The sequence below is a fragment of the Salvia splendens genome, chromosome 16, assembly GCF_004379255.2.
Source record: "Salvia splendens isolate huo1 chromosome 16, SspV2, whole genome shotgun sequence".
Classification (NCBI taxonomy): Eukaryota; Viridiplantae; Streptophyta; class Magnoliopsida; order Lamiales; family Lamiaceae; genus Salvia; species Salvia splendens.
In genome coordinates, this window is record NC_056047.1 from 19,090,093 (window position 1) to 19,109,914 (window position 19,822).

Sequence of the window (19,822 nt, forward strand, 5' to 3'; positions counted from 1 at the left end):
GTGGAAATAATAACAAATGCTACTATGAATTTCATTTATTATGAGCATCACGTTCAACAATAATGTTAAAGACAGTTCATCTGAATTTTCTATGCATCATTAAGCCAGGACTGGTAACTGTGAAAAACAAAAGAAACAACAAATACAAAGGAACCCAAACTGATCACAATTTTTGCCCACAAGAAGGATGTGAACAAGTTGAGCACAAAACTATTCCATGACCAGAACCAGAGGAACCCGAACGTGAATCCAACGACTGCTCCCACGACCACTTGGCTAACTGTATGAAGACGCTGGGAGACCCGAAGCCACGCCTACAACAGCAATGTTTCAAAACACAATAACAAATTAATTCTATCAAAATTTAACTAGCAACTCTGCGCGCAGCTGTTGTATACTTACAAAATAAGAGCCGATTACAGCAAAAACACCACTCAGTGTGACTGTAAAAGCATTGACTCCGAACATCTCCACCACTACAGAGAAGGATACACATCAGATATCCAAAATGATCATATGCAGCGCAGAGGAATGTGTGCTTAAAACTCGTATAATTTGCATCCTTATTTCACGTAATTTCAACCATATTTATTACAGAAAGAATGTCATAATACTTACATGAAACAGCGAGAAATGTGATGGTATAACCTATAGACTGCGCATGAGAAGAAGGCATCCCCGGGTCTGATCTTAGTCCCGAAACCGGCCTTTCATGGTTTAGTAAATGCTTAAGTACAACTGAGAGCGTAGCGTTGAGTGCAGACCCCACAGAAGCCCATAAAGCTAGTGCATCATGCATCCAGAGAAGGAATACAATAAGAATCGCCGAGATGAGCCACTTGCTCTGAATCAAGTTTACGAAGCCAATGAAATTAGTAAATTCTTAAAGACATGAAAATGTTCATCGAGCCCAATCAATTTCAGGAAAATGGTTGCTTCCAACATGATTCATGTGCATATACATCATAAATCTGGCAATCAAGATGCACCTTTTTCTAGCTTCGGGTGTATAAAAGGATAAGTGAAGAATTCAAGAGGAGAAAACAATGCTCAAGAACAAAAATTACATGCTAATTAGTACTATATCATAGCTTTGCTTTGTGCAGCCACATTTAATGCTTACCATTAAAAATCATCTACCTTCCAGAGAAAATCATGTCACCAAATCAATGCCTCAAACACATCATTATTACTTAACATCAAATAGTAGATTATGATGAAGAATACCCTTAGAAAATGTCAACAACATTAACTGCTATATCTACAAAATCTACAGCTCCTATTTATTGAATCATCATATTCCATTCTCATTAATGCTTACATTAATCAGCATGAGCACATACCTACGCAGATAAGCAACAAAATCACATACATTTTCCACAAAAAAAAAGCATCTAATTTCAAATTCTTCATCTACATATCATGCCTTATAACAACATAGCACATAAATTAACTACAATTAACACTCCAAATTCAGATGATAAACAAGAAATTTGAGGGAGACACCAACCAAATTGTTGATAGTAGCTTCAACTCCACCGTCTTCAAAAGTCAAAGACTCATTCACAAAGGCTTCTTCCTGTTCAAAAGCAGGAACGCCATCATCGGTTGTACTCGCACGGCCCCACCTTGAACCCCTCATTTTACAGAGACTTATTCTCCTAATATCGCTACAAACAGGCTTTCTGCAGCTGAATTCCCCTGAAAACCCCAATCTTTTTGAGAAACTAGTGGTGGGGCCTCGAGAATTTCTCAATTCAGGAAAAGAGTAAGCAGAAGCTGAAATGGGCGTCAAACTCGCAAACATTCTGACCTTCTTTACTTTGATTTTGGTGGGGTTTCGGTTTCTTGCTAGAGCACAGCACCAACAAATTTTGAAGTTATTCAAATTCAAGTAATTTTGGTGATTTATTTTGAAAATCAGTAATAAATGTAGTTAGGTGGATGTTAAATAACAGGTCAGATTTGACGACATTAATTATAGTAAAGAATAAAGAAGAGAAACGATTTTAATTATAGATAGACAAAAGAGTACTGCCGAACTTTTAATAGTAAAAATACTCCCTTCGTCCCATGTTACTTGAATTTTTCATTTTAGTCCGTAAATTTAATATTAGTTTTTTAGTTTAATTAAATTTGAATTTGAAGTGTAAGCTCTTAACTTAATCTAACATATTAATTAAATACATTAATTCTAACTTCAATTATAAATAGTGTATATAGTTTGTGACGAGTCAAAATGAAAAAATACAATTAACATGAAACGAAGAGATCAGGGAGTATTAAAAGAACAAATATGGCATCTGTATTCTGTGCACTAATTTTGAGCCTAAAATATGAGATTCGCCTAATTCATCCCCACATATTCCAACTGCAATATTTGCATAGCTCAATTATATATCTCAATATAAAAATAGTACTCCATATATTAGTATAAAATTAAACAAAAAATATATTTCCTCTCATGTACTAACTTAGGTTGGGATATTTCTAAGATGCTTGTTCCCAATAAACTTATAAGATTGATTTCTAAAAACTAATATTTAATTAATAAATTTAATATTTAGTTTTAGAATACAGTTTGATACATCAAATCGGATAAATATATTATAGGAATATTATTACGCATCAATGATTTTTTCTGGGATCCACTATAACTAAGTCACTTATTTTTTACACTCATTTTAGAGCATCCGCAATGGTATGGATGTCCCGGCGGACTTCCCAAAAACACCTCATGTCACGTAATAAAGACCTTCCACTGCACTGCAACGTCATAAGGACATCCCAATGCACAATGGCGGACATCCACAATAATAAAAATTCACAAATTCACAAATATGTCATTTACGGAATTAAAATTTTGACACGAATACGGGGAAAATGCAACGATTTTATTTTTAAAAAAAAGCATACATATTTATATTAAAAAAAGTACATAGTTCACCAAAAAAAACTCATCCCAAACCAAAAAACGATTCAAACAAAGTACATGTTATGCCTTGAATCCCTATAGTTGCTACTAGCCGAACGTGGTATGATATGTTTTTGTTTTAGGCCTTCATTTCGGACGATAATACATGAGTTAGAGTTTTTTAAAAAATCGTATATATAGAGTTTGCAACGAGCCGTATATATAGATTTTGCAACGAGCCGTGTATATAGAGTTTTTTTTAAAAAAATTAAAAATCGAGACGTCCGTCGTGGCACCGCAATGGCGGGCGTCACGACGGACGTCCCGACGGATGTCGTTGGAAAGCCGCAGATCTGCGGCGTCCGCAACCGACGTCCGCGTCCGCCCCTCGCATGCCTAATGGCAGACGTCCTGCGCGGATGTCCGACACGCCGGTTCGACGTCCGCTGGGACGTCCTCCGTTGCGGATGCTCTTAGAAAGATAACATGGAAAGAGAGTACAAGGTGAGAGAGAGAAAAAGAGAAAGAAGTAAATTAATTATAGTGGAACTGAGGGAGTATATTTTTATGTTGATTTTTTTTCTGCTACTACTCGCGTCACTCCACTCGGTGTCAAATCTTCTAGCCAATTATCCTTAGAGCATCCACAACCGTGCTCTTGCCAGCGGCACGGTTGTGGGCCCGGGCGGTACTATTCATGCCTGCTCTCTGGCAAGAGCACAACACCCACAACTGTGCTCTTCCGCAAGGACGAGCACAATTAATTTAAAATTCAATTAAACAATAACATTTCCATAATATTAAAATTCATTTAAAAACCACAATAAATATTACAAATGATAAATAAAATTAAACATTACATAATTAAAATCCTAAAAATTAAAAAAACCACTACTCGTTGCCGAATTTCGTCCACATGTGGTTGATTAGGTCTTCTTGTAGTTGATTGTGGATTCGAGTATCGCGCATTGTGTGTCTTGTCTCGATCCTCTGGCCAACCGTCGTATGCTCGCCTCGGCGTGGGGGAGACCTCGCTGTTGAGCTTCCGGCTTCGTCCTCGTCGTAGAAGCTAGCCGCCCTCGGCCCTTCGTCGGCTATAATCATGTTGTGTAATATAATACACGTGAACATGATGTCGGCGATATTATTCACGTACCACAGCCGAGCCGGGGCCTTCACAATGTTGAATCGAGCTTGAAGGACCCCGAAGGCTCTTTCGACGTCCTTCCGCGCTGACTCTTGACGCTGCGCAAAAAGAACCCGTCTCGGGTCGTGCGGGTTGTGGAGCGTCTTCACGAACGTCGACCACCTTGGGTAGATACCATCGGCGAGATAGTAACCCATTCGGTATTTATTTCCGTTGATGGTGAAGTCGATCGCCGGTGCTACAACATTCATCACATCATTGAAGAGTGGTGAAGAATAGAGCACGTTCAAGTCGTTGTTGGATCCGGCAACGCCCAAATATGCATGCCAAATCCATAGGCGATAGTCGGCAACCGCCTCAAGGATAAGTGTTGGGCCGCCGCCTTTGTGACCGCTTAAGTGTTGCCCCCTCCAAGCAGTCGGGCAATTCTTCCACCTCCAATGCATGCAGTCAATGCTGCCAAGCATTCCGGGAAAGCCATGGACTGATTCGTGAAGACGAAGCAACCGTTGGCAATCGTCGGTTGTGGGTGCCCGAAGGAATTCATCCCAAAAGCAGAACGAACGCCCTCGCAAAAATTCTTTAAACAAAGGATTCCAGTGGACTCACCGATATGCAAATACTCGTCGAAGATGTCGGCCGTTTGCCCAGTAGCGAGTTGTCGGATGGCACACGTACACTTCTGCAACGCCGTGATACTTTGCCGGCCGGCTGCATCTACACATGTTTGAAAGTATTCAACACGTGCGGACAATGTGTTGACAATTCGCATGAACAAGCGCTTTGACATGCGAAAACGGCGCCTGAAGTAATCTGCCGGAAACCGCGGATGGTCGGCAAAGTAGTCGGCAACGAGCCTTTCGTGGGCTCCCTCCCGGTCACGATGGATGTAGCGGCGATTTGATCTAGTGCGTTGAGGAGGATGAGCGGGGGTATTCGCCGCGACATATGCTTCGTAAGCGGCACGATGTTGTTCGTAGTATTCTTCTTCTTCGCGCTCCGCTTCCGCCATGAGATGAGTGAAATCCATTTGATGTTTTGAGTGAAGGTTGAATGTGTTGATAGTTTGTATAAGAATTATGAATGAGAGATGAATGAGAGATGAATTGATGTGATAAATGAGTGATGAATGTGTGTATTTATAGATGATTTTGGGAAAAAAAAATAAAAAAAAATCAGAAAAAACGGGAAAAAACGGCCATATTTTTGGGATTTGGAAAATATTTTTTTTTATTTTTTAGCATTATTTATAATTAAATACCGATTTTTTTTTAAAAAAAATTTGAATGCAACGGCTACGCCGTTGCCCAATCCCGTGCTGCCACGTGTGCGTCCGCTGGCACGGACGTGCTCGATACATCGAGCAGCGCCGTGCCAGCGGCGCGAGCGCAGCGGCGGCGACCCTTCTCCTTGCCGCTGGCACGGACGGCGGTGGCGACGACCGCCACCGCTGCGGATGCTCTTACTCAAAAGTTCGAATATTACATTGCAATAAACTATCAAATATTTACTCCAGGATAGCATGTAGGATCATTTTATTTAATCTTTCTTCATTTTAATAGAATCTTCATCACTCACTCTTAAACTTAGAAGTTTTCCTTTGCCACCATCTCTGTGTGAGCGTGTTTGGGATTGGGGGTGGCTGAACTAAAATATGAAAGTATGGGTTAAGGATTTTAACATATTAACTATTTTTTATATAAATTTTAAATACAACATATATATCGAATTTTTGGCAAATATAGTAAATGCGGTATATTGCGGTATACCGCAGTATAGGAAAATCTATACCTTTACCGTACCGAAATCTATCGGTAAGGTATCATACCGTACTGCAACTTGCGGTATACCTCAAATTAGGTATTTTTCGGTACGATAAGTGTGGTATTTCGGTATATTAAGTCAGTCCTACATGTACCACTTACTTTTTAAACCAACTTTTTATCACATTCTTAAAATTCGTGTCAGGTCAAATGATGACAAATTATTAGGGTCGAAAATGCATAAGTAAGACTGTGGGGGCATAAGAGTCAAATAACAATATTGCATTTCTGACGGAAATAAAGGAAAAAGAAAATGTGAAAGTTGGTAAGAAGAAATCACTAAACAATTGGTTATCGAAGAAGAGTTAATGGAATGACATGACCACCTAAATAAATGTAATTTGGCAACCCAACTAAATAGACATGACAATAGTAACTTGACTTCACATTCACAAATTTTCTCTTCATAGTGTGTGTGAGAAAAAGATAGATCAAATATGTTTACACTCATTTCAAATCGAAAGAAAATTGGAGTTAATATCTTTGAACTTGTCATATGTCAGTTGTTGCAATCTATAAAATTATTAATTGAAAAAAAATTATAAATTTTTCTAGAAAAATAAAAATAGTACTCCCCCGTCTGTCATTAAAAGTCCCGGTTAACCATTTGAGCCAGTCCTCCATTAGGAGTCCCTGTTCATTTTCACTTTACTTTCCACTAACCCATTTCATTCACATTTCATTATAAAATTAATACTATATTAAAATAAATCTCACATTCCACTATCTTTTTCATTCACTTTTCTTTATACTTCTAAAAAAATTGTAATGAACTCAAATTGGCCTACTAATAGCGCACGGATGGAATAGTACTAATAAAAATAATGCTTTCATTTTCAAATTCGCAGCTTCCACTCATATCTCTCCCAAGACATAAAAGTAGATCCGTTTAATAAATTAATTGTAACCCATGTGTGTGCCGTTTTTGCATTATGTAGACATGATAATAAATCTTGCTGAAATTTTCATTTAAAAAATATTTATAATTTTCCGTTTAATATTTATTTTTTAAATATGTCAATTAAAGTTCTTGTTCTTCAATTTGATGTGTGCATGTTTAATAGTAGTAAGAGAGATGAAAAAATAATAAAATAAAGAAGAGAGAAATGAAATACTCTGGTAAGAGACTTCTCATCCAAAGTGTAGTTTTTGCTTATAAGTACATGATAACATACTGAGTTCTGGAGTAGACAATGATGCATAATTCGATAGGGAGGTGTAAAATTTACGACCCTAATCCTATAAATTTAGCGAATCAGTCTGCAGGTGTCGGGCTGCACTAGCATCCTTCAATATTTATTATGAATAACATTAACTCTTGGAAAAGTATATATGTCCAAATATTCGATTTCTCAAAAAAAATATCATCTTTTTTTAAGATTCAGTAATTTATTTTGTCCAAATTTGATTGGGTAGAAATGCGGGTAGTTTTGTGAATGTCAATATAAAGCCCAATAAGAAGCCGAATACCATTATTGTAAGTGAGGCCCACATTAAAAACCTCGTTTTCCTCTATTTCTTAAATTTGTTTGATCAGAAAATTATCAACCAATAATTTAAGAACGTGATTCACTGATATTCGATACTATCCACTTGACGCCTTAGAATTTTTTTTCTTTCTTAAAATGTTAATTTAAGTCGTTATGGAAATCGACCAAGTGCATGCATTGGTAATAAATTTCAAGATTATTGTACGAAATATTTGGAGTTTTATTAAAATTGCATAAAATACTAAGTACACTTTGTATTTCTAGCGTGAACTTTAATTTGGAAAATTCCAAAAAAAAAAAGAATTACTGATATATACTAATTAAATTGAGTTAATTTTAAAAAATAATGAATAATTTTGTTTAGAGATTAAAGTCATTCAGCAAAAAAGTTATAAGTCGATATAGAATAATTTGACTAAACTCTTTGTCATTTAGACGTAATATATATTCTTTTTTAAAAGTTGCTTACAAACAAGCACTACGGCCATCCAAAAAGCTATTACTTGGAATCAAATTAACATTAGCTTTTTTCCACTTATCACTGATGACTTGAGATTCTCTCTTGGAACTTTGTTGAGCTTCTTTTTTCTTTTTCCCATTTTTATGTTTTTCCACTCTTGGCTTTTAAAGATAATCTTATCAAGTCATTAAAGCTACCACTTTTTTGCTATAGTTTGTCTAATATGGTATTATAAAACTAAACAACATTTCATGATTGAGAAATCATATACATTCAAATTCCCTAAATATAGCTTGAAAGAAAGATAAATGATGTGGAATTTACACTGGAAAATTTCAGCACCATCAATCAATTTTAGTATTTTTTTTAAATCTTAAATTTATTTTCATTTTTAGCCACCCCTGCATGCATGTCCTATCTTTAAATTAAAATATTGAGTTTCACTTACAATTTCACATCACCGCATCATGTTTGTGTCCTTTACTTTACATCACCAAGTCTCATTTATTTTCCCCTAAAACCAACCCATAAGTGCAATAAACAATACTCCTTCCGTCCACGAAAAATAAAGCACATTTATCATTTTTTATTGTCCACGAAAAATAGAGCACATCTAAAAAGGAAAGTTTTCAACAACTTCTCTCTTACTTTTTCCCTTCTCTCGTACTAATAATATGAACCCTACATTCCACTAACACTACTTATCTCTTACTTTTTCCCTTCCATCTTACTTTACTAATTCCATATTAAAACCCGTGTCATTCACAATGTGTCTTATTTTTCGTGGACGGAGTGAGTAATTAATAAATATATTCTCGACGTACAAAATTTAACTTTTTAATAGTATAAAATTTAATATCCATGTTAAACAATAACCTTTCACTTCCCCTTGAATTACACGGCCCATTCCACAAATTTTCCTTTTCTTTCTCATTCTGGATTCTTGAATAAATTTGAATATCCATGTTTGTAAGAGCATCCGATAATAGGCGGACTATAGCTTGGACTATAGCGTCGTCCGGGCTATACCATTCCTCCACTGCAGATGGCCACCCTAAGCCTCGCCTCAAGGTCGCGCCCTATGTATAGTCTGGACTATAGCTCGGGCTATAGTCCGCTCACTGCGGGCACCCGGTGACTATAGCTCAAACTATGGTTTTCTAATTTTTATTTTTTATTTTTATCCTATTTTTCACTATATAAATACAATAGATTTTATCTTCATTTCTCACGTTTTCCCATATATTTTCCCAATTCACTTCTCATCAAAGAAATTTGGTCACATAACCATTGAAATTGTAGTTTTTTTTAGTATTTTGCATTGTATTTTTTGGCGTTTTTGTAAAACAAAGATTTTCATATCATGGTCTTAAATTTATGTATATTTCATTATTTTATTATATATAAAAATAAAAAAATTAAAATAAATACAAAATGGTTGTTAAAAGATAGAGCACTCTATAGTCCGTCCACCCCAGGTGAAGATGTAGGATAATAAAATACTGACGTGGAGGACTATAAATTAATATAAGACGGGCTAGTTAATAAGAATCCGCCCATCATAGGCGGACACACATGGAGAAAGAGTAGGGCTTAGAGCATCTCCACTGTGTCCACTAGTACTTCCCAAAAACACCTCATGCCACGTCATTAGGACTTCCCATCCCACTGCCACGTCACTAGGACTTCCCCTGCATAATCCGCTCTTCCCATCGCCCTTCCCACTAGGACTTCCCGCAATAAAAAAAAATCACAAATTCACAAATAAAGCAATTTACGTTTACGTTTACGGAAATAAAATTTCAACACGCATACGAACGGGAAAAATTAAGAACTTCATTAAAAAAACATACATGATTCGAAAAAAAAATTACATAGTGGTGCGAATGAAATGAAGTTCAACGAGCCGTATATATACAGTTTTAAAAAAAAATAATAAATAAATAAATACCGGACGTCCGACCCACGCCACAATGGCGGACGTCCGCCCGCCCGTCGCCCACACGTCCGAGGACATCCGACGTCCTTACGGGACGTCCGTATCCGAGTTGCCACGCCCCAATGGCGGACGTCCCGGTCGCCCGTCGCAGATATCCGACCGGACGTCCGCCATTGGAGATGCTCTTAAGCACTTACCCAAATTTTTTTTCCTTTTACTCTACTGCAATTTTTTAAAAAATTTCAAAAATCAATATTGAGCCCTTAACAAGAATGGAAAAAATGTATACATACATATACTTCGGCTCTATGGCAATTTTTTTCTGCGTCCGGCCTTGCCGCCTATTGTGAATGCTCTAAATGTAATTAATCTTCCTTAAAATTACATAAACTAAGCTACCATAATACCATAGAATAAGAATGGTACCACAAGCATCCATCATAAGATAAGATTGACACTCCATCAGGTACTGATAGTAGTTGAGAAAATAAGTAAGTGAAATGGAGACAGTCAAAGTTCAAATTAATAGACACAACACACCTCCACTACTGAATTCATCAGATCATATTATATTTATATCTCTTCAGGCAGGCCTACACCTATATCGCTTGTACCACCCAATAAATAATTGTTATGTTTGGCAAAATTTTCAATGAATTACTCATATATGACCAATACATTTTTTTGGTGAAGAGTTAGGTCCAAAATTCAATAAGAGTATACTAATTATCAGCACATATATATGTTATTATCATTATTCATATATATAGATGTGCATAGTATAAAATTAAATTCATGAGCTTGGAGAATTAATTTGAATTAGTAGAATAGTATGCTACTCCCTACGAGGAAAACCCACATGCATGCATGGTGGGGGTCGGATTGTTCAGCAATTGACATGTAACAGATTTGCATGTTACAAATTACTATAGCTGCCCTAAATTTAGGGATAGAATATTTCTTTTTTTACTGCATACTGTTTTTTTTAAACCGGACTCTTTTTGTCAGAAAGAAACCTAGATAGATAGTTTGACATGAAAGTAGACTAACTCAATTATATGCACTTCATTTTCCAATTATAATTTAATTTTAACTTTGAAAAAATCACTAACTTGAGTTTAGACATGATTTACATAATTAATAGACACGTGTGCATGTATCTCTATGTGACTATGTTACTAGCTAGCTACAAATTATAAAAACGGAGGTTATTGTTTAATATTTTATCATTAAGATGTGGCATATACGAATTTGGGATCAAAGTTAGTGTAATTGTTGGCAATTAACCTAATTAAATAAGATATGTGCCTGTTTGTACCTAATTAATAATAGTACCAGTATTTAATTGTGTTGAAGTGTTTATCCTTGATTAATCTTTCGTTAATTGTTGTACCGGCTGAACTTAATGGCGCTCTCTCACGTGTGCACTTATGCAAAATAAAACAGACGTAAAAGGTAATTATATACTCTTAATATATAAAGTTTAGAGGTGAAATTGAAAAGGGTTTCTATAATAGCTGAACCGACTTTAATATAAATGTTCGACCCCTGGGAAGCGCAACTCTAGCTCAAGTAGTTGAGGAGGGAGGCAAGGATACCGCGCCATCCTAGAGGTCACGAGTTCGACCTCTGGGAGGCCCAACTTGGGGATTAATTTCCCCTGGAGACTTCTTGAGTCCTGGCCTCGATCCAGGCGCTGGGGGAGATAGGTTAACTTGGTACCCCCAACAACGAGGGGGAGATAGGTTAACTTGGTACCCCCGACAACGAAGCGCAGCTCGGTGGTAAGACGCTTCACCTCCGACCGTTAGGCTGGGGGTCCGAGTCACTTCGAGGGGTAGATGGGGAACCATCGTCGATCCTCCTTAAAAAAAAAGTTTAGAGGTGAAATTGAAAAGGGTTTCTATAATAGCTGAACCGACTTTAATACTATAAATGTTTTTGACGAAATGTAGATTATTAATGTACTCGATATACAAATATTTTTTTTAATAAATAATTAAGCTTTAATCTGCTTATCACTTAAAAACCCAAATTTTGTTACATAGTAATGGAACCCTCAGTATCTTTTACCCACTCGAACTATATTTATCAATTATAGTTTATTTTTAAACGTGCAACCATCTAATCTGATATAGTTTTTGGGACGAATAAGTATTAGACCATCCACGATGATTTTCGCTCAGCCATATCCTAGCTACAAACTCCTCCTGCCACATCATCAGCACTAAAAATCCTCCTGCCACATCATCAAGACAAGCAAATAGCCCAGCAATAGCCTAGCCACATTACTCAAAATTATATAAAACAAATAATTATCAATCACACAAAATACGGAATTAAATTTACGCCACAGATACGGGAAACTGCAATAATTTTATTTAAATTAAAAAAAATACATTTAAAAAAATTACATAATTAAAAAAAAAAACTAACTCCATGCAGTCCTTCGCGCCCATAACTCTTCAATTAAATCCTTTTGGAGTCGAATATGAGCATCCGTTTGGCGCATGTCGGCATGTGCTTGGAGGAGGTCGGCTTCATCGTGAGGTACCCCACTCCGTACGTTGGGGGCGGCCACGCCGTGGCTTGAACCGGCTTCATTATCGTCGTTGACCAAACTAGTCAGTTGTACACCTTCGTCGTCGACAATCATGTTGTGCATGATAATACAGGCGTACATTATATCAGCAATGCATTCGACATGCCACAAACGCGTTGGACGCCTAACTGCCGCCCATCGAGACTGGAGCACACCAAATGCCACCTCCACGTCCTTGCGCGCCGACTCATGTCGTGCATCAAAGTAGGCCTTCCTCTCATCTGATGCGGATCGGATCGTCTTCACAAAGACGGGCCACCTAGGGTATATCCCATGCGCCAAGTAGTAGCTCATATCATGTCGGTTGCCGTTGGCGACAAAACTGATGGCCGGACCGACGCCCTGGCACTGCTCGTTGAAAAGGGGCGACGAGTTGAGGACATTGAGGTCGTTGTTCGAACCGGCTACCCCAAAATACGCATACCAAATCCACAGCCGGTAATCAGCTACGACTTCGAGGATCATCGTGGGATTCTTTCCCTTGTAGCCGGTCGTGTAGAACCCCTTTCAGGAAGCGGGACAGTTCTTCCACTCCCAATGCATACAATCTATGCCGCCTAACATTCCCGGGAATGCTTCTCCCCGTGCATCTGCATCAGATCCTGGCAGTCTTCGGGGGTAGGGCTTCGAAGGCACTGATTACTGAATATTTCAATCAGCCCTGACAGAAAAACTTCATACATTCCAGGGCAGTCGTCTCACCGATGTGGAGGTACTCGTCCCACATGTCTGCCGAGCCTCCGTAGGCCAACTGCCGGATTGCCGCAGTGCACTTTTGAATAGGTGTGTGGCCGGGTTTGCCAGCCGCATTGTGCCTGAAGCGGAAATACAGATATCGATGCTCCAAAGAATTAACAATACGCATAAATAGGGCCCTGCTCATCCTAAAGCGTCGCCTAAAAAGGTTGGCGTTGAACTGCGGCTCCTCTGCGAAGTAGTCTTCGTATATGCGCTGATGTGTAGCTACGTGATCACGATCAATCACTTCTCGGCGGTGGACAACTGGGCGAGGTCGAGGTACCGCCGGCTGCAAGGCTCTTTGCATCCATTGGTTTATCTCGCGGGTCGTATAGGCCTCCAACGCTTCGGCCATTCGACGTTCGTACTCCTCAGCATCCCCCCACTACCACCCGCGTTACTCATTTAGCGTTGTTGCTCTTGTACAGAAATTAAGATAGAGAGAAAACTCGTTAAAACAAGTGGTGCGAATGAAAATGAAGTGCAAAGCGCGTATAAATAGTGTTTCAAAAATTAAAAAATAAAAAATAAAAAATCCGCAGGGCGATGCGCTCGGCGATCCGGAGCCTGCAATGGCGCCGAGCGGATCGCCCAGCGCCCAAACATCGCCTAGCGCTAGGCGATTTTTTTTTCAGAAACCGGCTCGGCGGTTACAGTGGTTCGCCGAGCGCACCGCCTAGCGCCGGGGCTCAGCTAGGCGGTGCGCTAGGCGCCATTGTGGATGCTCTTACTCCCCCCGTTCCAAGTAAAAAGAGTAAAATAACCCATTCTTTGAGCAGCACAAAATTTTATACTCCCTCTGTCCCATTAAAAATAAAATATTTTCCTTTTTGAGTTGTCCCATTAAAAATGAAATGTTTCCTAAAATAGAAATAACTTTGTCTCTACTTTTCCTTCTCTCTTAGTTTACTCTCTCGCTTTTAACTCACAAAACAAAACTCCATAAATTCCGTGCCGAAAAGCAAACGTTTCATATTTATTGGGACAGAGGGAGTACAATTTTATTTTGTGTATTAATGCAGAGAATAAAGTAAAAGAAGAAGAATAAAATAGAGATAAACGTGTTTCTATTTTTAATAATGAGTCATCTTGATTGAGGCAAACAAAAAAGAAAGTGTTCTTGCTTTAGTTTTTGATTTTATTCAAAATGAACATCAGTTTATAGGACTTTAAGGGAGTTTTTTCTTTTCCTTCCTTTGTTGTTGATTTTTTATAGGTAAAAACGTTGTTCGCTCTCATGAAACTTTTTCGTATTTTAAGCATTTTCTCTTACACTAAGACATTTATTAAAAAATTACTAGTAGTAATATTTTTTTACATCCGCCCCCCACATATAGCAATTCTAGCTTAGTATCGTGATTGAGATATGATCATGATCTGAATTGCACCGAAATGTCATAATTACTTCTTTAATCATACCAATCATAATGGAAATGTGGGTTCGCCCATAATTAATCTATTCAATATTTGTCTCAACACTACCCAAAAAAAAAATACATATATAGAAAAAAAACTCTATAAAAATGGCATCGCTACCAGCACTCGCAATGTGATTCGTTTCTACAAAAATCCATCCTCTTTTTCTCCTCAATTTAACTTATCTGCCAATGCCTATTCTGATAATCACCAAACACACTCTGATCCGCCTAAAAATATAGACATATATACACACTATGATGGAGGCCTTTAATTTTGAGGGTAATTCCGTCAAATCCAACGGTTTTCCGGCTATAATTTGCGGCGTCGGTCAAATTAAAAAGCTGTTCCGCATTGCCGAGATCTTAACCGTATTGATCCTGCTGACCTGGACATTAACTCGGCTTCCCTTCGCCGTCAGGATCTCCGGCGAGTATATCCGGTGGCTCGTGAACATCGTCGTCAGCCATCTCTTCATCTTCTTCCTCAGCAATGCAATCGTCCTGATCCTCTTTTACAAATCGCGCAGCCTCTTCCTGCACCACGGATTTCACGATCATCGCGAAATCCACGTTGATTTCGGCCAGGATTTCGTCACCAGCGGCGCCGATTTCTCCGGATCGGAGGAGATCGTGTACGAGGACAAGCAGACGATTTTCGAGGTCACTAGAGTTAGGGCTCACCGGAGGAGCCGATCGGCGAATTTCAGGAGAGAGAGAAGCGGTGGTAATTGCGAGAGGCAGCTGCGGCGGTCGGAGACGGAATTGCGGAGGAGAGTGGAGGAGAAGAAGGCGGCGGCGGCGGTGGTGGATAAATTGAGTAATGAGGATTTTCAGAGAGCGATTGAAGCATTTATTGCTAAGCAGATTAAGTTTCATCAAGATGAGAAACTCACCATTGTGCTTCATGGATGCAACTGATTTAGTAATTAACAAGTTAATTATCTTATTTTTCCCCTAATTTTATAGTACATTGTGATTTTTAAATACTCACTCATGAGTATCAATAATTTTTTGATTATCTTAAAATTGTTAAAACATGGAGTATCTAACAATAAAATAGGAATGCAATCAAAATGCAAACTTTTAACTATGATCTGGACAGTTAGAAAATGTCAACAGATGACAAAATAACAGCAACAAAAAATATCCATATAGTGTCAACGGCTGATGTTGTGTTAACATTATGTTGAAACTGTGTTGACATTTTCTGTTGCTATTATTCATTGTTGACATTTTCTAACGGTACAGATCATAATTTAAAATTTATATAATATTTAAAGTTTGTATTTTATCACTACCTCTAGCCATAATGATTAATGTTAAAATTCTCCCCCCTTACATTCAATTTGTGGACCAAAATTAATTTATATAGTATTAAAATTTAAAAATTAAAATTTAAAAAATAGGTATTGTAAGGTGTAACATCTGATAATGAGTGGCTAATCATCATTTAGAAAAACAAAATTATAACAGAAAGTCGTTTCTGCAATGAATTGTAACAAACTGATAAAGGCTCATTATCGTTATTTTGATAACCATTTCGAAAAGAAATGATTCCACATGTAATAATACAAGTAAAAAGATAGTATAATTACTGATTTACCGCATTATCTTTGAGCAAAAGTGGCTTTAACTTTTGGAAAATAGAGATTAGATTCTTCCTGAATTCAACTTTGTTGCCTTCTTTTCTGCCCCTCTTTTTCCATTGTTTTTCATTTTCCTCGTTCAATTTGTGAAGCATCATCATTAGCATTCCACTTTGATAAAAGATTGGGGTCTTTTCACAATTAATTTAACTTATCACCAAGCACTAAAATAAGCTTAAAAATATAAAGTGAGACACACCAAAAATTTGTCAAACCTTTGGCCCTGCAGAAACAGAAATAGAAGATTATACTCCCCCCGTTCCATACTAATGGAGACGTTTCTTTTCGGCACGGAGATTAAGAAAATTGTGTTAGGTGAGTTAAGTAAAGGAAGAATAAAGTGAAAAATGGAAAAGGTAGAGAGATGAAGAGAGAGTAAAGTAGGTGTGGAGAAATGTGTTGACTTTTACTAAAAAGGAAATAACTCTACTACTATGTTATGTACCAAAATGACAAAATGACTCGATTACTATGAAACAGAGGGAGTATAAATTCAAAATCAAGTGCCCCTTTCTAAATATAAATTCCTCTTTTTCTGCTCAATAATGTTAGTTGTGCGCTCTTTTTTGAAGAAAGGAAGAATTGCAAAAATGTGTATATACATTGATAACACCATTACTTATTAGTATTAATATATATGTATAAAATTCTTAATTAAGGATCATATGTGCTCAGATAAAATAACTCCCGTGCATGTAATTTAACGAACTTATTTTTCAATTGGTAGATAACAACTCTGTGAAATGATTAGATATAATCAAAGTATGAGATATTTTATTACACTCGAATAGTACTATATTACTACCTCAAGCACACATGGATGTGTGTACAATGAAACAAATACATATGTGAAGGCAACGTTAAATCACACATGCAGGCAATTAATTGTACAAGTTAGTGAGAACTAAGACAATAGAAGTAGAGGTTACATGATCCTTGGCCGTCTCTTGGTCCACTAATTTCCCAAAAAGTTGGAATAACTTGTCCAAGATTCCATGTCCGAAGTGATGAGCAATCATTGGTTCTTGTATGGATCTGACTGCCTTTGCCATTGCATTTCCATAGCTAATTGAATTTGATGCTGCAGCATCTCTATCCATTTGGAACTTGTGAATCACCTCAATCTTGAAACCCCCTTGTTTCCTAACTTCATCTTCCAACTCTTCCATTGATGGTGCATAGAAGTTCACCTCATAAGATTCCAATCTCTCCACCTCAACTTCACCCTACACCGTGATCATGAATATACATATACATATACATATACATATACATATACAGATATATACACAACTTGAATTTTTACAATGTGTTGACATTGTACAATATATAGAGCTTGCATTTTAATTAATTACCTGGTCAACGAGGGTGGCTAGAGATTGGTAGAGAAGTTCCCATAACAAAGAAATGCCCCTATCCACATGACAAGGCCCCTCTCTCCCCAGCAATATTAGCACCATTTTCCCACCATTCACAACCTCTTCACACCTCGATTTAAGGTACAATGAAAAGTCCTCTTGAAATTGCTTGTAATATGCTTCACACACTCCATTTTCGCTCCTTGTAGATATATAAATACTCTTTCTATTCATCGACATGTTTTGCTCGTCATAAATTCCTAAAGGAACCTGAATCCAACCATATAATCAATGTGACACTCTATTCCAATTGATTAAATAAAGGATAAATTGCAACAAAAATCATAAACGGTTGATCAAATTCTAATTAATCTCGCAACTTTAAAAAATAACCAATTATATCCTAAATGTAACATTTTCTCCATTGTCCCATTGATTCAAATTAGAGGTAAAACTATTTACTAATGATTTAGAGCCAAAATACTTTACTCTAATTTAATTCTACAACAGTACTTTTCACACTAAAACCAATAATTTTTGAGATAGATATATGTATTATGAATTTTGGCTTCTAAAATTATACTCTGACCGTCCTATCACAAGTTATCAACTTTCCATTTTGGATTTTCCCATCACAATTGATCAATTTCATTTTTTAGCTAAAAACAAAACTTTAACCTTCTCTTACTTTATTCGCATTCTCTTACTTTTTTTCCTCTCATACTTTATTATGTCAACTTTAATTCAATATATCATTTTCTTAAATCACGTGTCCAAAAAAATTCCATCACTTGACGAGACGGAGGGAGTACATAGTTTTTCACAAAATCTAAATCAATGCGACAATTGAAAAAAAAAATCAAAATTATAATAAAATTAGCTACTGTAATATTGAAATTAACTATGACCAAACTTGATGTTTTTTTCTGACAACTTGTCCGAAAATAAAAAGCGAACAACTAACCCTGGAGAGCCAGTGGAGACTATAGGAGGAATAGACCAAATGCAAGCAGTTGTCAGGGAAGATCCTGCCGTAGAACGTGCCGGGAAAGCCGGCGACATAAACCGGGCGTCCCCCGTGTTCCTTCCCGGCGTTGAGCTCCCGGTAGAATTCCGGCAAGGCCTGGAAAATTGTGTTGAAATCGTTAGTAGGCAGATCGTTGAGGTAGAAGCGAAACTCCGGCGCCGCCTCCCCGATTTTCCGGCAGGTCTCCTCCACGGCGGCGACGATCTCCTTAACGTTTGACAGCGTGTTGGGCCCTGAAGAGCAGCCCATATCCGCAATCCCCATGCTCTTGGGCCTTGTTTCCATGATCAATTTCTCTATGCTTTCTAGGGTTATATGCTTCACCGTTTCAGCCCCCTTTTTCTGCTTAATCAAATAATCAATTGCTAAATAATTTGATTTAATAACCATAAAATAAAAATAAAAATAAAAAAAATCATAGAAAGAGAGAGACCTGCAATGCAGAATTTTTGGGATAGCTGGTTTCGTCGAGGCCACCCTTCATGTGGAAAGCCTTTTCAAGATCCATGGTGAAATTGAGAGGTTTTTGAATGATGAGAAGAATTTATAGGAAATAATTAAAGTGTACGTAGCATAAACGAGATGATGTTGATGATGATGTGACATGTGAGTTGGGTTTTATAGTGGGATGAAATACTTGTCATTGCCACTTCAAAACTAAGGAAAAAATTGTTAAAGCTAAATCATCAATTTTTTTTAATTAGGATACTTGTTTTATTAAAAGGTTTATCCATGTGTATATCTTTAGTGGGAGCTATGGTTGACATATTTCGTTGCCATTTCAAAGAAAAAGGGAAATTTTACTAGAGTTGTACTTGTGGATGACTGCATTATTTTGTTGAAGAGTTGTGGTCTGTAGGTGAATAAATTTTACAAGATTTATCAAAGAGTTACTTATAGTGGGAGGAATATTAGACTTATCTTTGCCATTTGGAAAAAGATTGTTAAACCGAGACTATCACTCTTTTAATTTGTATACATGCTTTGAGATTATCGGTGTATAGTAATTTTACTTTGTAAATTATTAGTAAATATTTTTATATAGGACTATTGGTTATTTAAGGTGCGTTATATTGCTAACTTTTTAAGTTGCTAACGCTGCTAACTCATCAACGCAGTGTGTTAAAAATTTCAGTACCATGACATTAAAATATCGACACATAATGTCAACACAGTATATTGAAATATCAACAAAATTATGTACTGACATTTTAATGTCATTGTGTTGACAATTTTTAATACACTGCGTTTATGAGTTGG

The 19,822-nt window shown here is 37.2% G+C and overlaps 3 protein-coding genes across 3 annotated transcripts; 1 reads left to right on the forward strand and 2 right to left on the reverse strand.

The window, feature by feature from the left end:
- Positions 1 to 7: 7 nt before the first annotated feature.
- LOC121771251 (lipid phosphate phosphatase epsilon 2, chloroplastic-like) lies at positions 8 to 1,897 on the reverse strand. Its single transcript, XM_042168031.1, has 4 exons — positions 1,511 to 1,897; positions 619 to 844; positions 403 to 476; positions 8 to 314 (listed from the first exon to the last, which is right to left on the reverse strand). Exons 1-4 carry the CDS (start codon positions 1,805 to 1,807, stop codon positions 90 to 92), a joined length of 822 nt encoding a protein of 273 aa, XP_042023965.1. The 5' UTR covers positions 1,808 to 1,897; the 3' UTR covers positions 8 to 89.
- Positions 1,898 to 14,789: 12,892 nt separating this feature from the next.
- On the forward strand, positions 14,790 to 15,449 carry LOC121770311. The gene has a single exon (XM_042167061.1). It carries the CDS (start codon positions 14,790 to 14,792, stop codon positions 15,447 to 15,449), a length of 660 nt encoding a protein of 219 aa, XP_042022995.1.
- Positions 15,450 to 16,912: 1,463 nt separating this feature from the next.
- Positions 16,913 to 19,138, reverse strand: LOC121769772 (probable methyltransferase TCM_000336). Its single transcript, XM_042166529.1, has 4 exons — positions 18,996 to 19,138; positions 18,500 to 18,904; positions 17,533 to 17,805; positions 16,913 to 17,403 (listed from the first exon to the last, which is right to left on the reverse strand). The coding sequence occupies exons 1-4, from the start codon at positions 19,068 to 19,070 to the stop codon at positions 17,059 to 17,061; spliced, it is 1,098 nt and encodes a 365-aa protein (XP_042022463.1). The 5' UTR covers positions 19,071 to 19,138; the 3' UTR covers positions 16,913 to 17,058.
- Positions 19,139 to 19,822: the final 684 nt, after the last annotated feature.

Excerpts from the sequence above, each read along its gene's own strand:
- LOC121771251 (XM_042168031.1), bottom strand. The coding sequence starts at position 1,807 with ATGTTTGCGAGTTTGACGCCCATTTCAGCTTCTGCTTACTCTTTTCCT. Across the intron at positions 477-618 it reads CACATTTCTCGCTGTTTCAT|TGGTGGAGATGTTCGGAGTC; the intron begins GTAAGTATTATG and ends CCTTCTCTGTAG. Across the intron at positions 315-402 it reads CTGTAATCGGCTCTTATTTT|GCGTGGCTTCGGGTCTCCCA; the intron begins GTAAGTATACAA and ends TTGCTGTTGTAG.
- LOC121770311 (XM_042167061.1), top strand. The coding sequence starts at position 14,790 with ATGGAGGCCTTTAATTTTGAGGGTAATTCCGTCAAATCCAACGGTTTT.
- LOC121769772 (XM_042166529.1), bottom strand. The coding sequence starts at position 19,070 with ATGGATCTTGAAAAGGCTTTCCACATGAAGGGTGGCCTCGACGAAACC. Across the intron at positions 18,905-18,995 it reads CCAAAAATTCTGCATTGCAG|AAAAAGGGGGCTGAAACGGT; the intron begins GTCTCTCTCTTT and ends TTGATTAAGCAG. Across the intron at positions 17,806-18,499 it reads GTCTCCACTGGCTCTCCAGG|GTTCCTTTAGGAATTTATGA; the intron begins GTTAGTTGTTCG and ends GGTTGGATTCAG.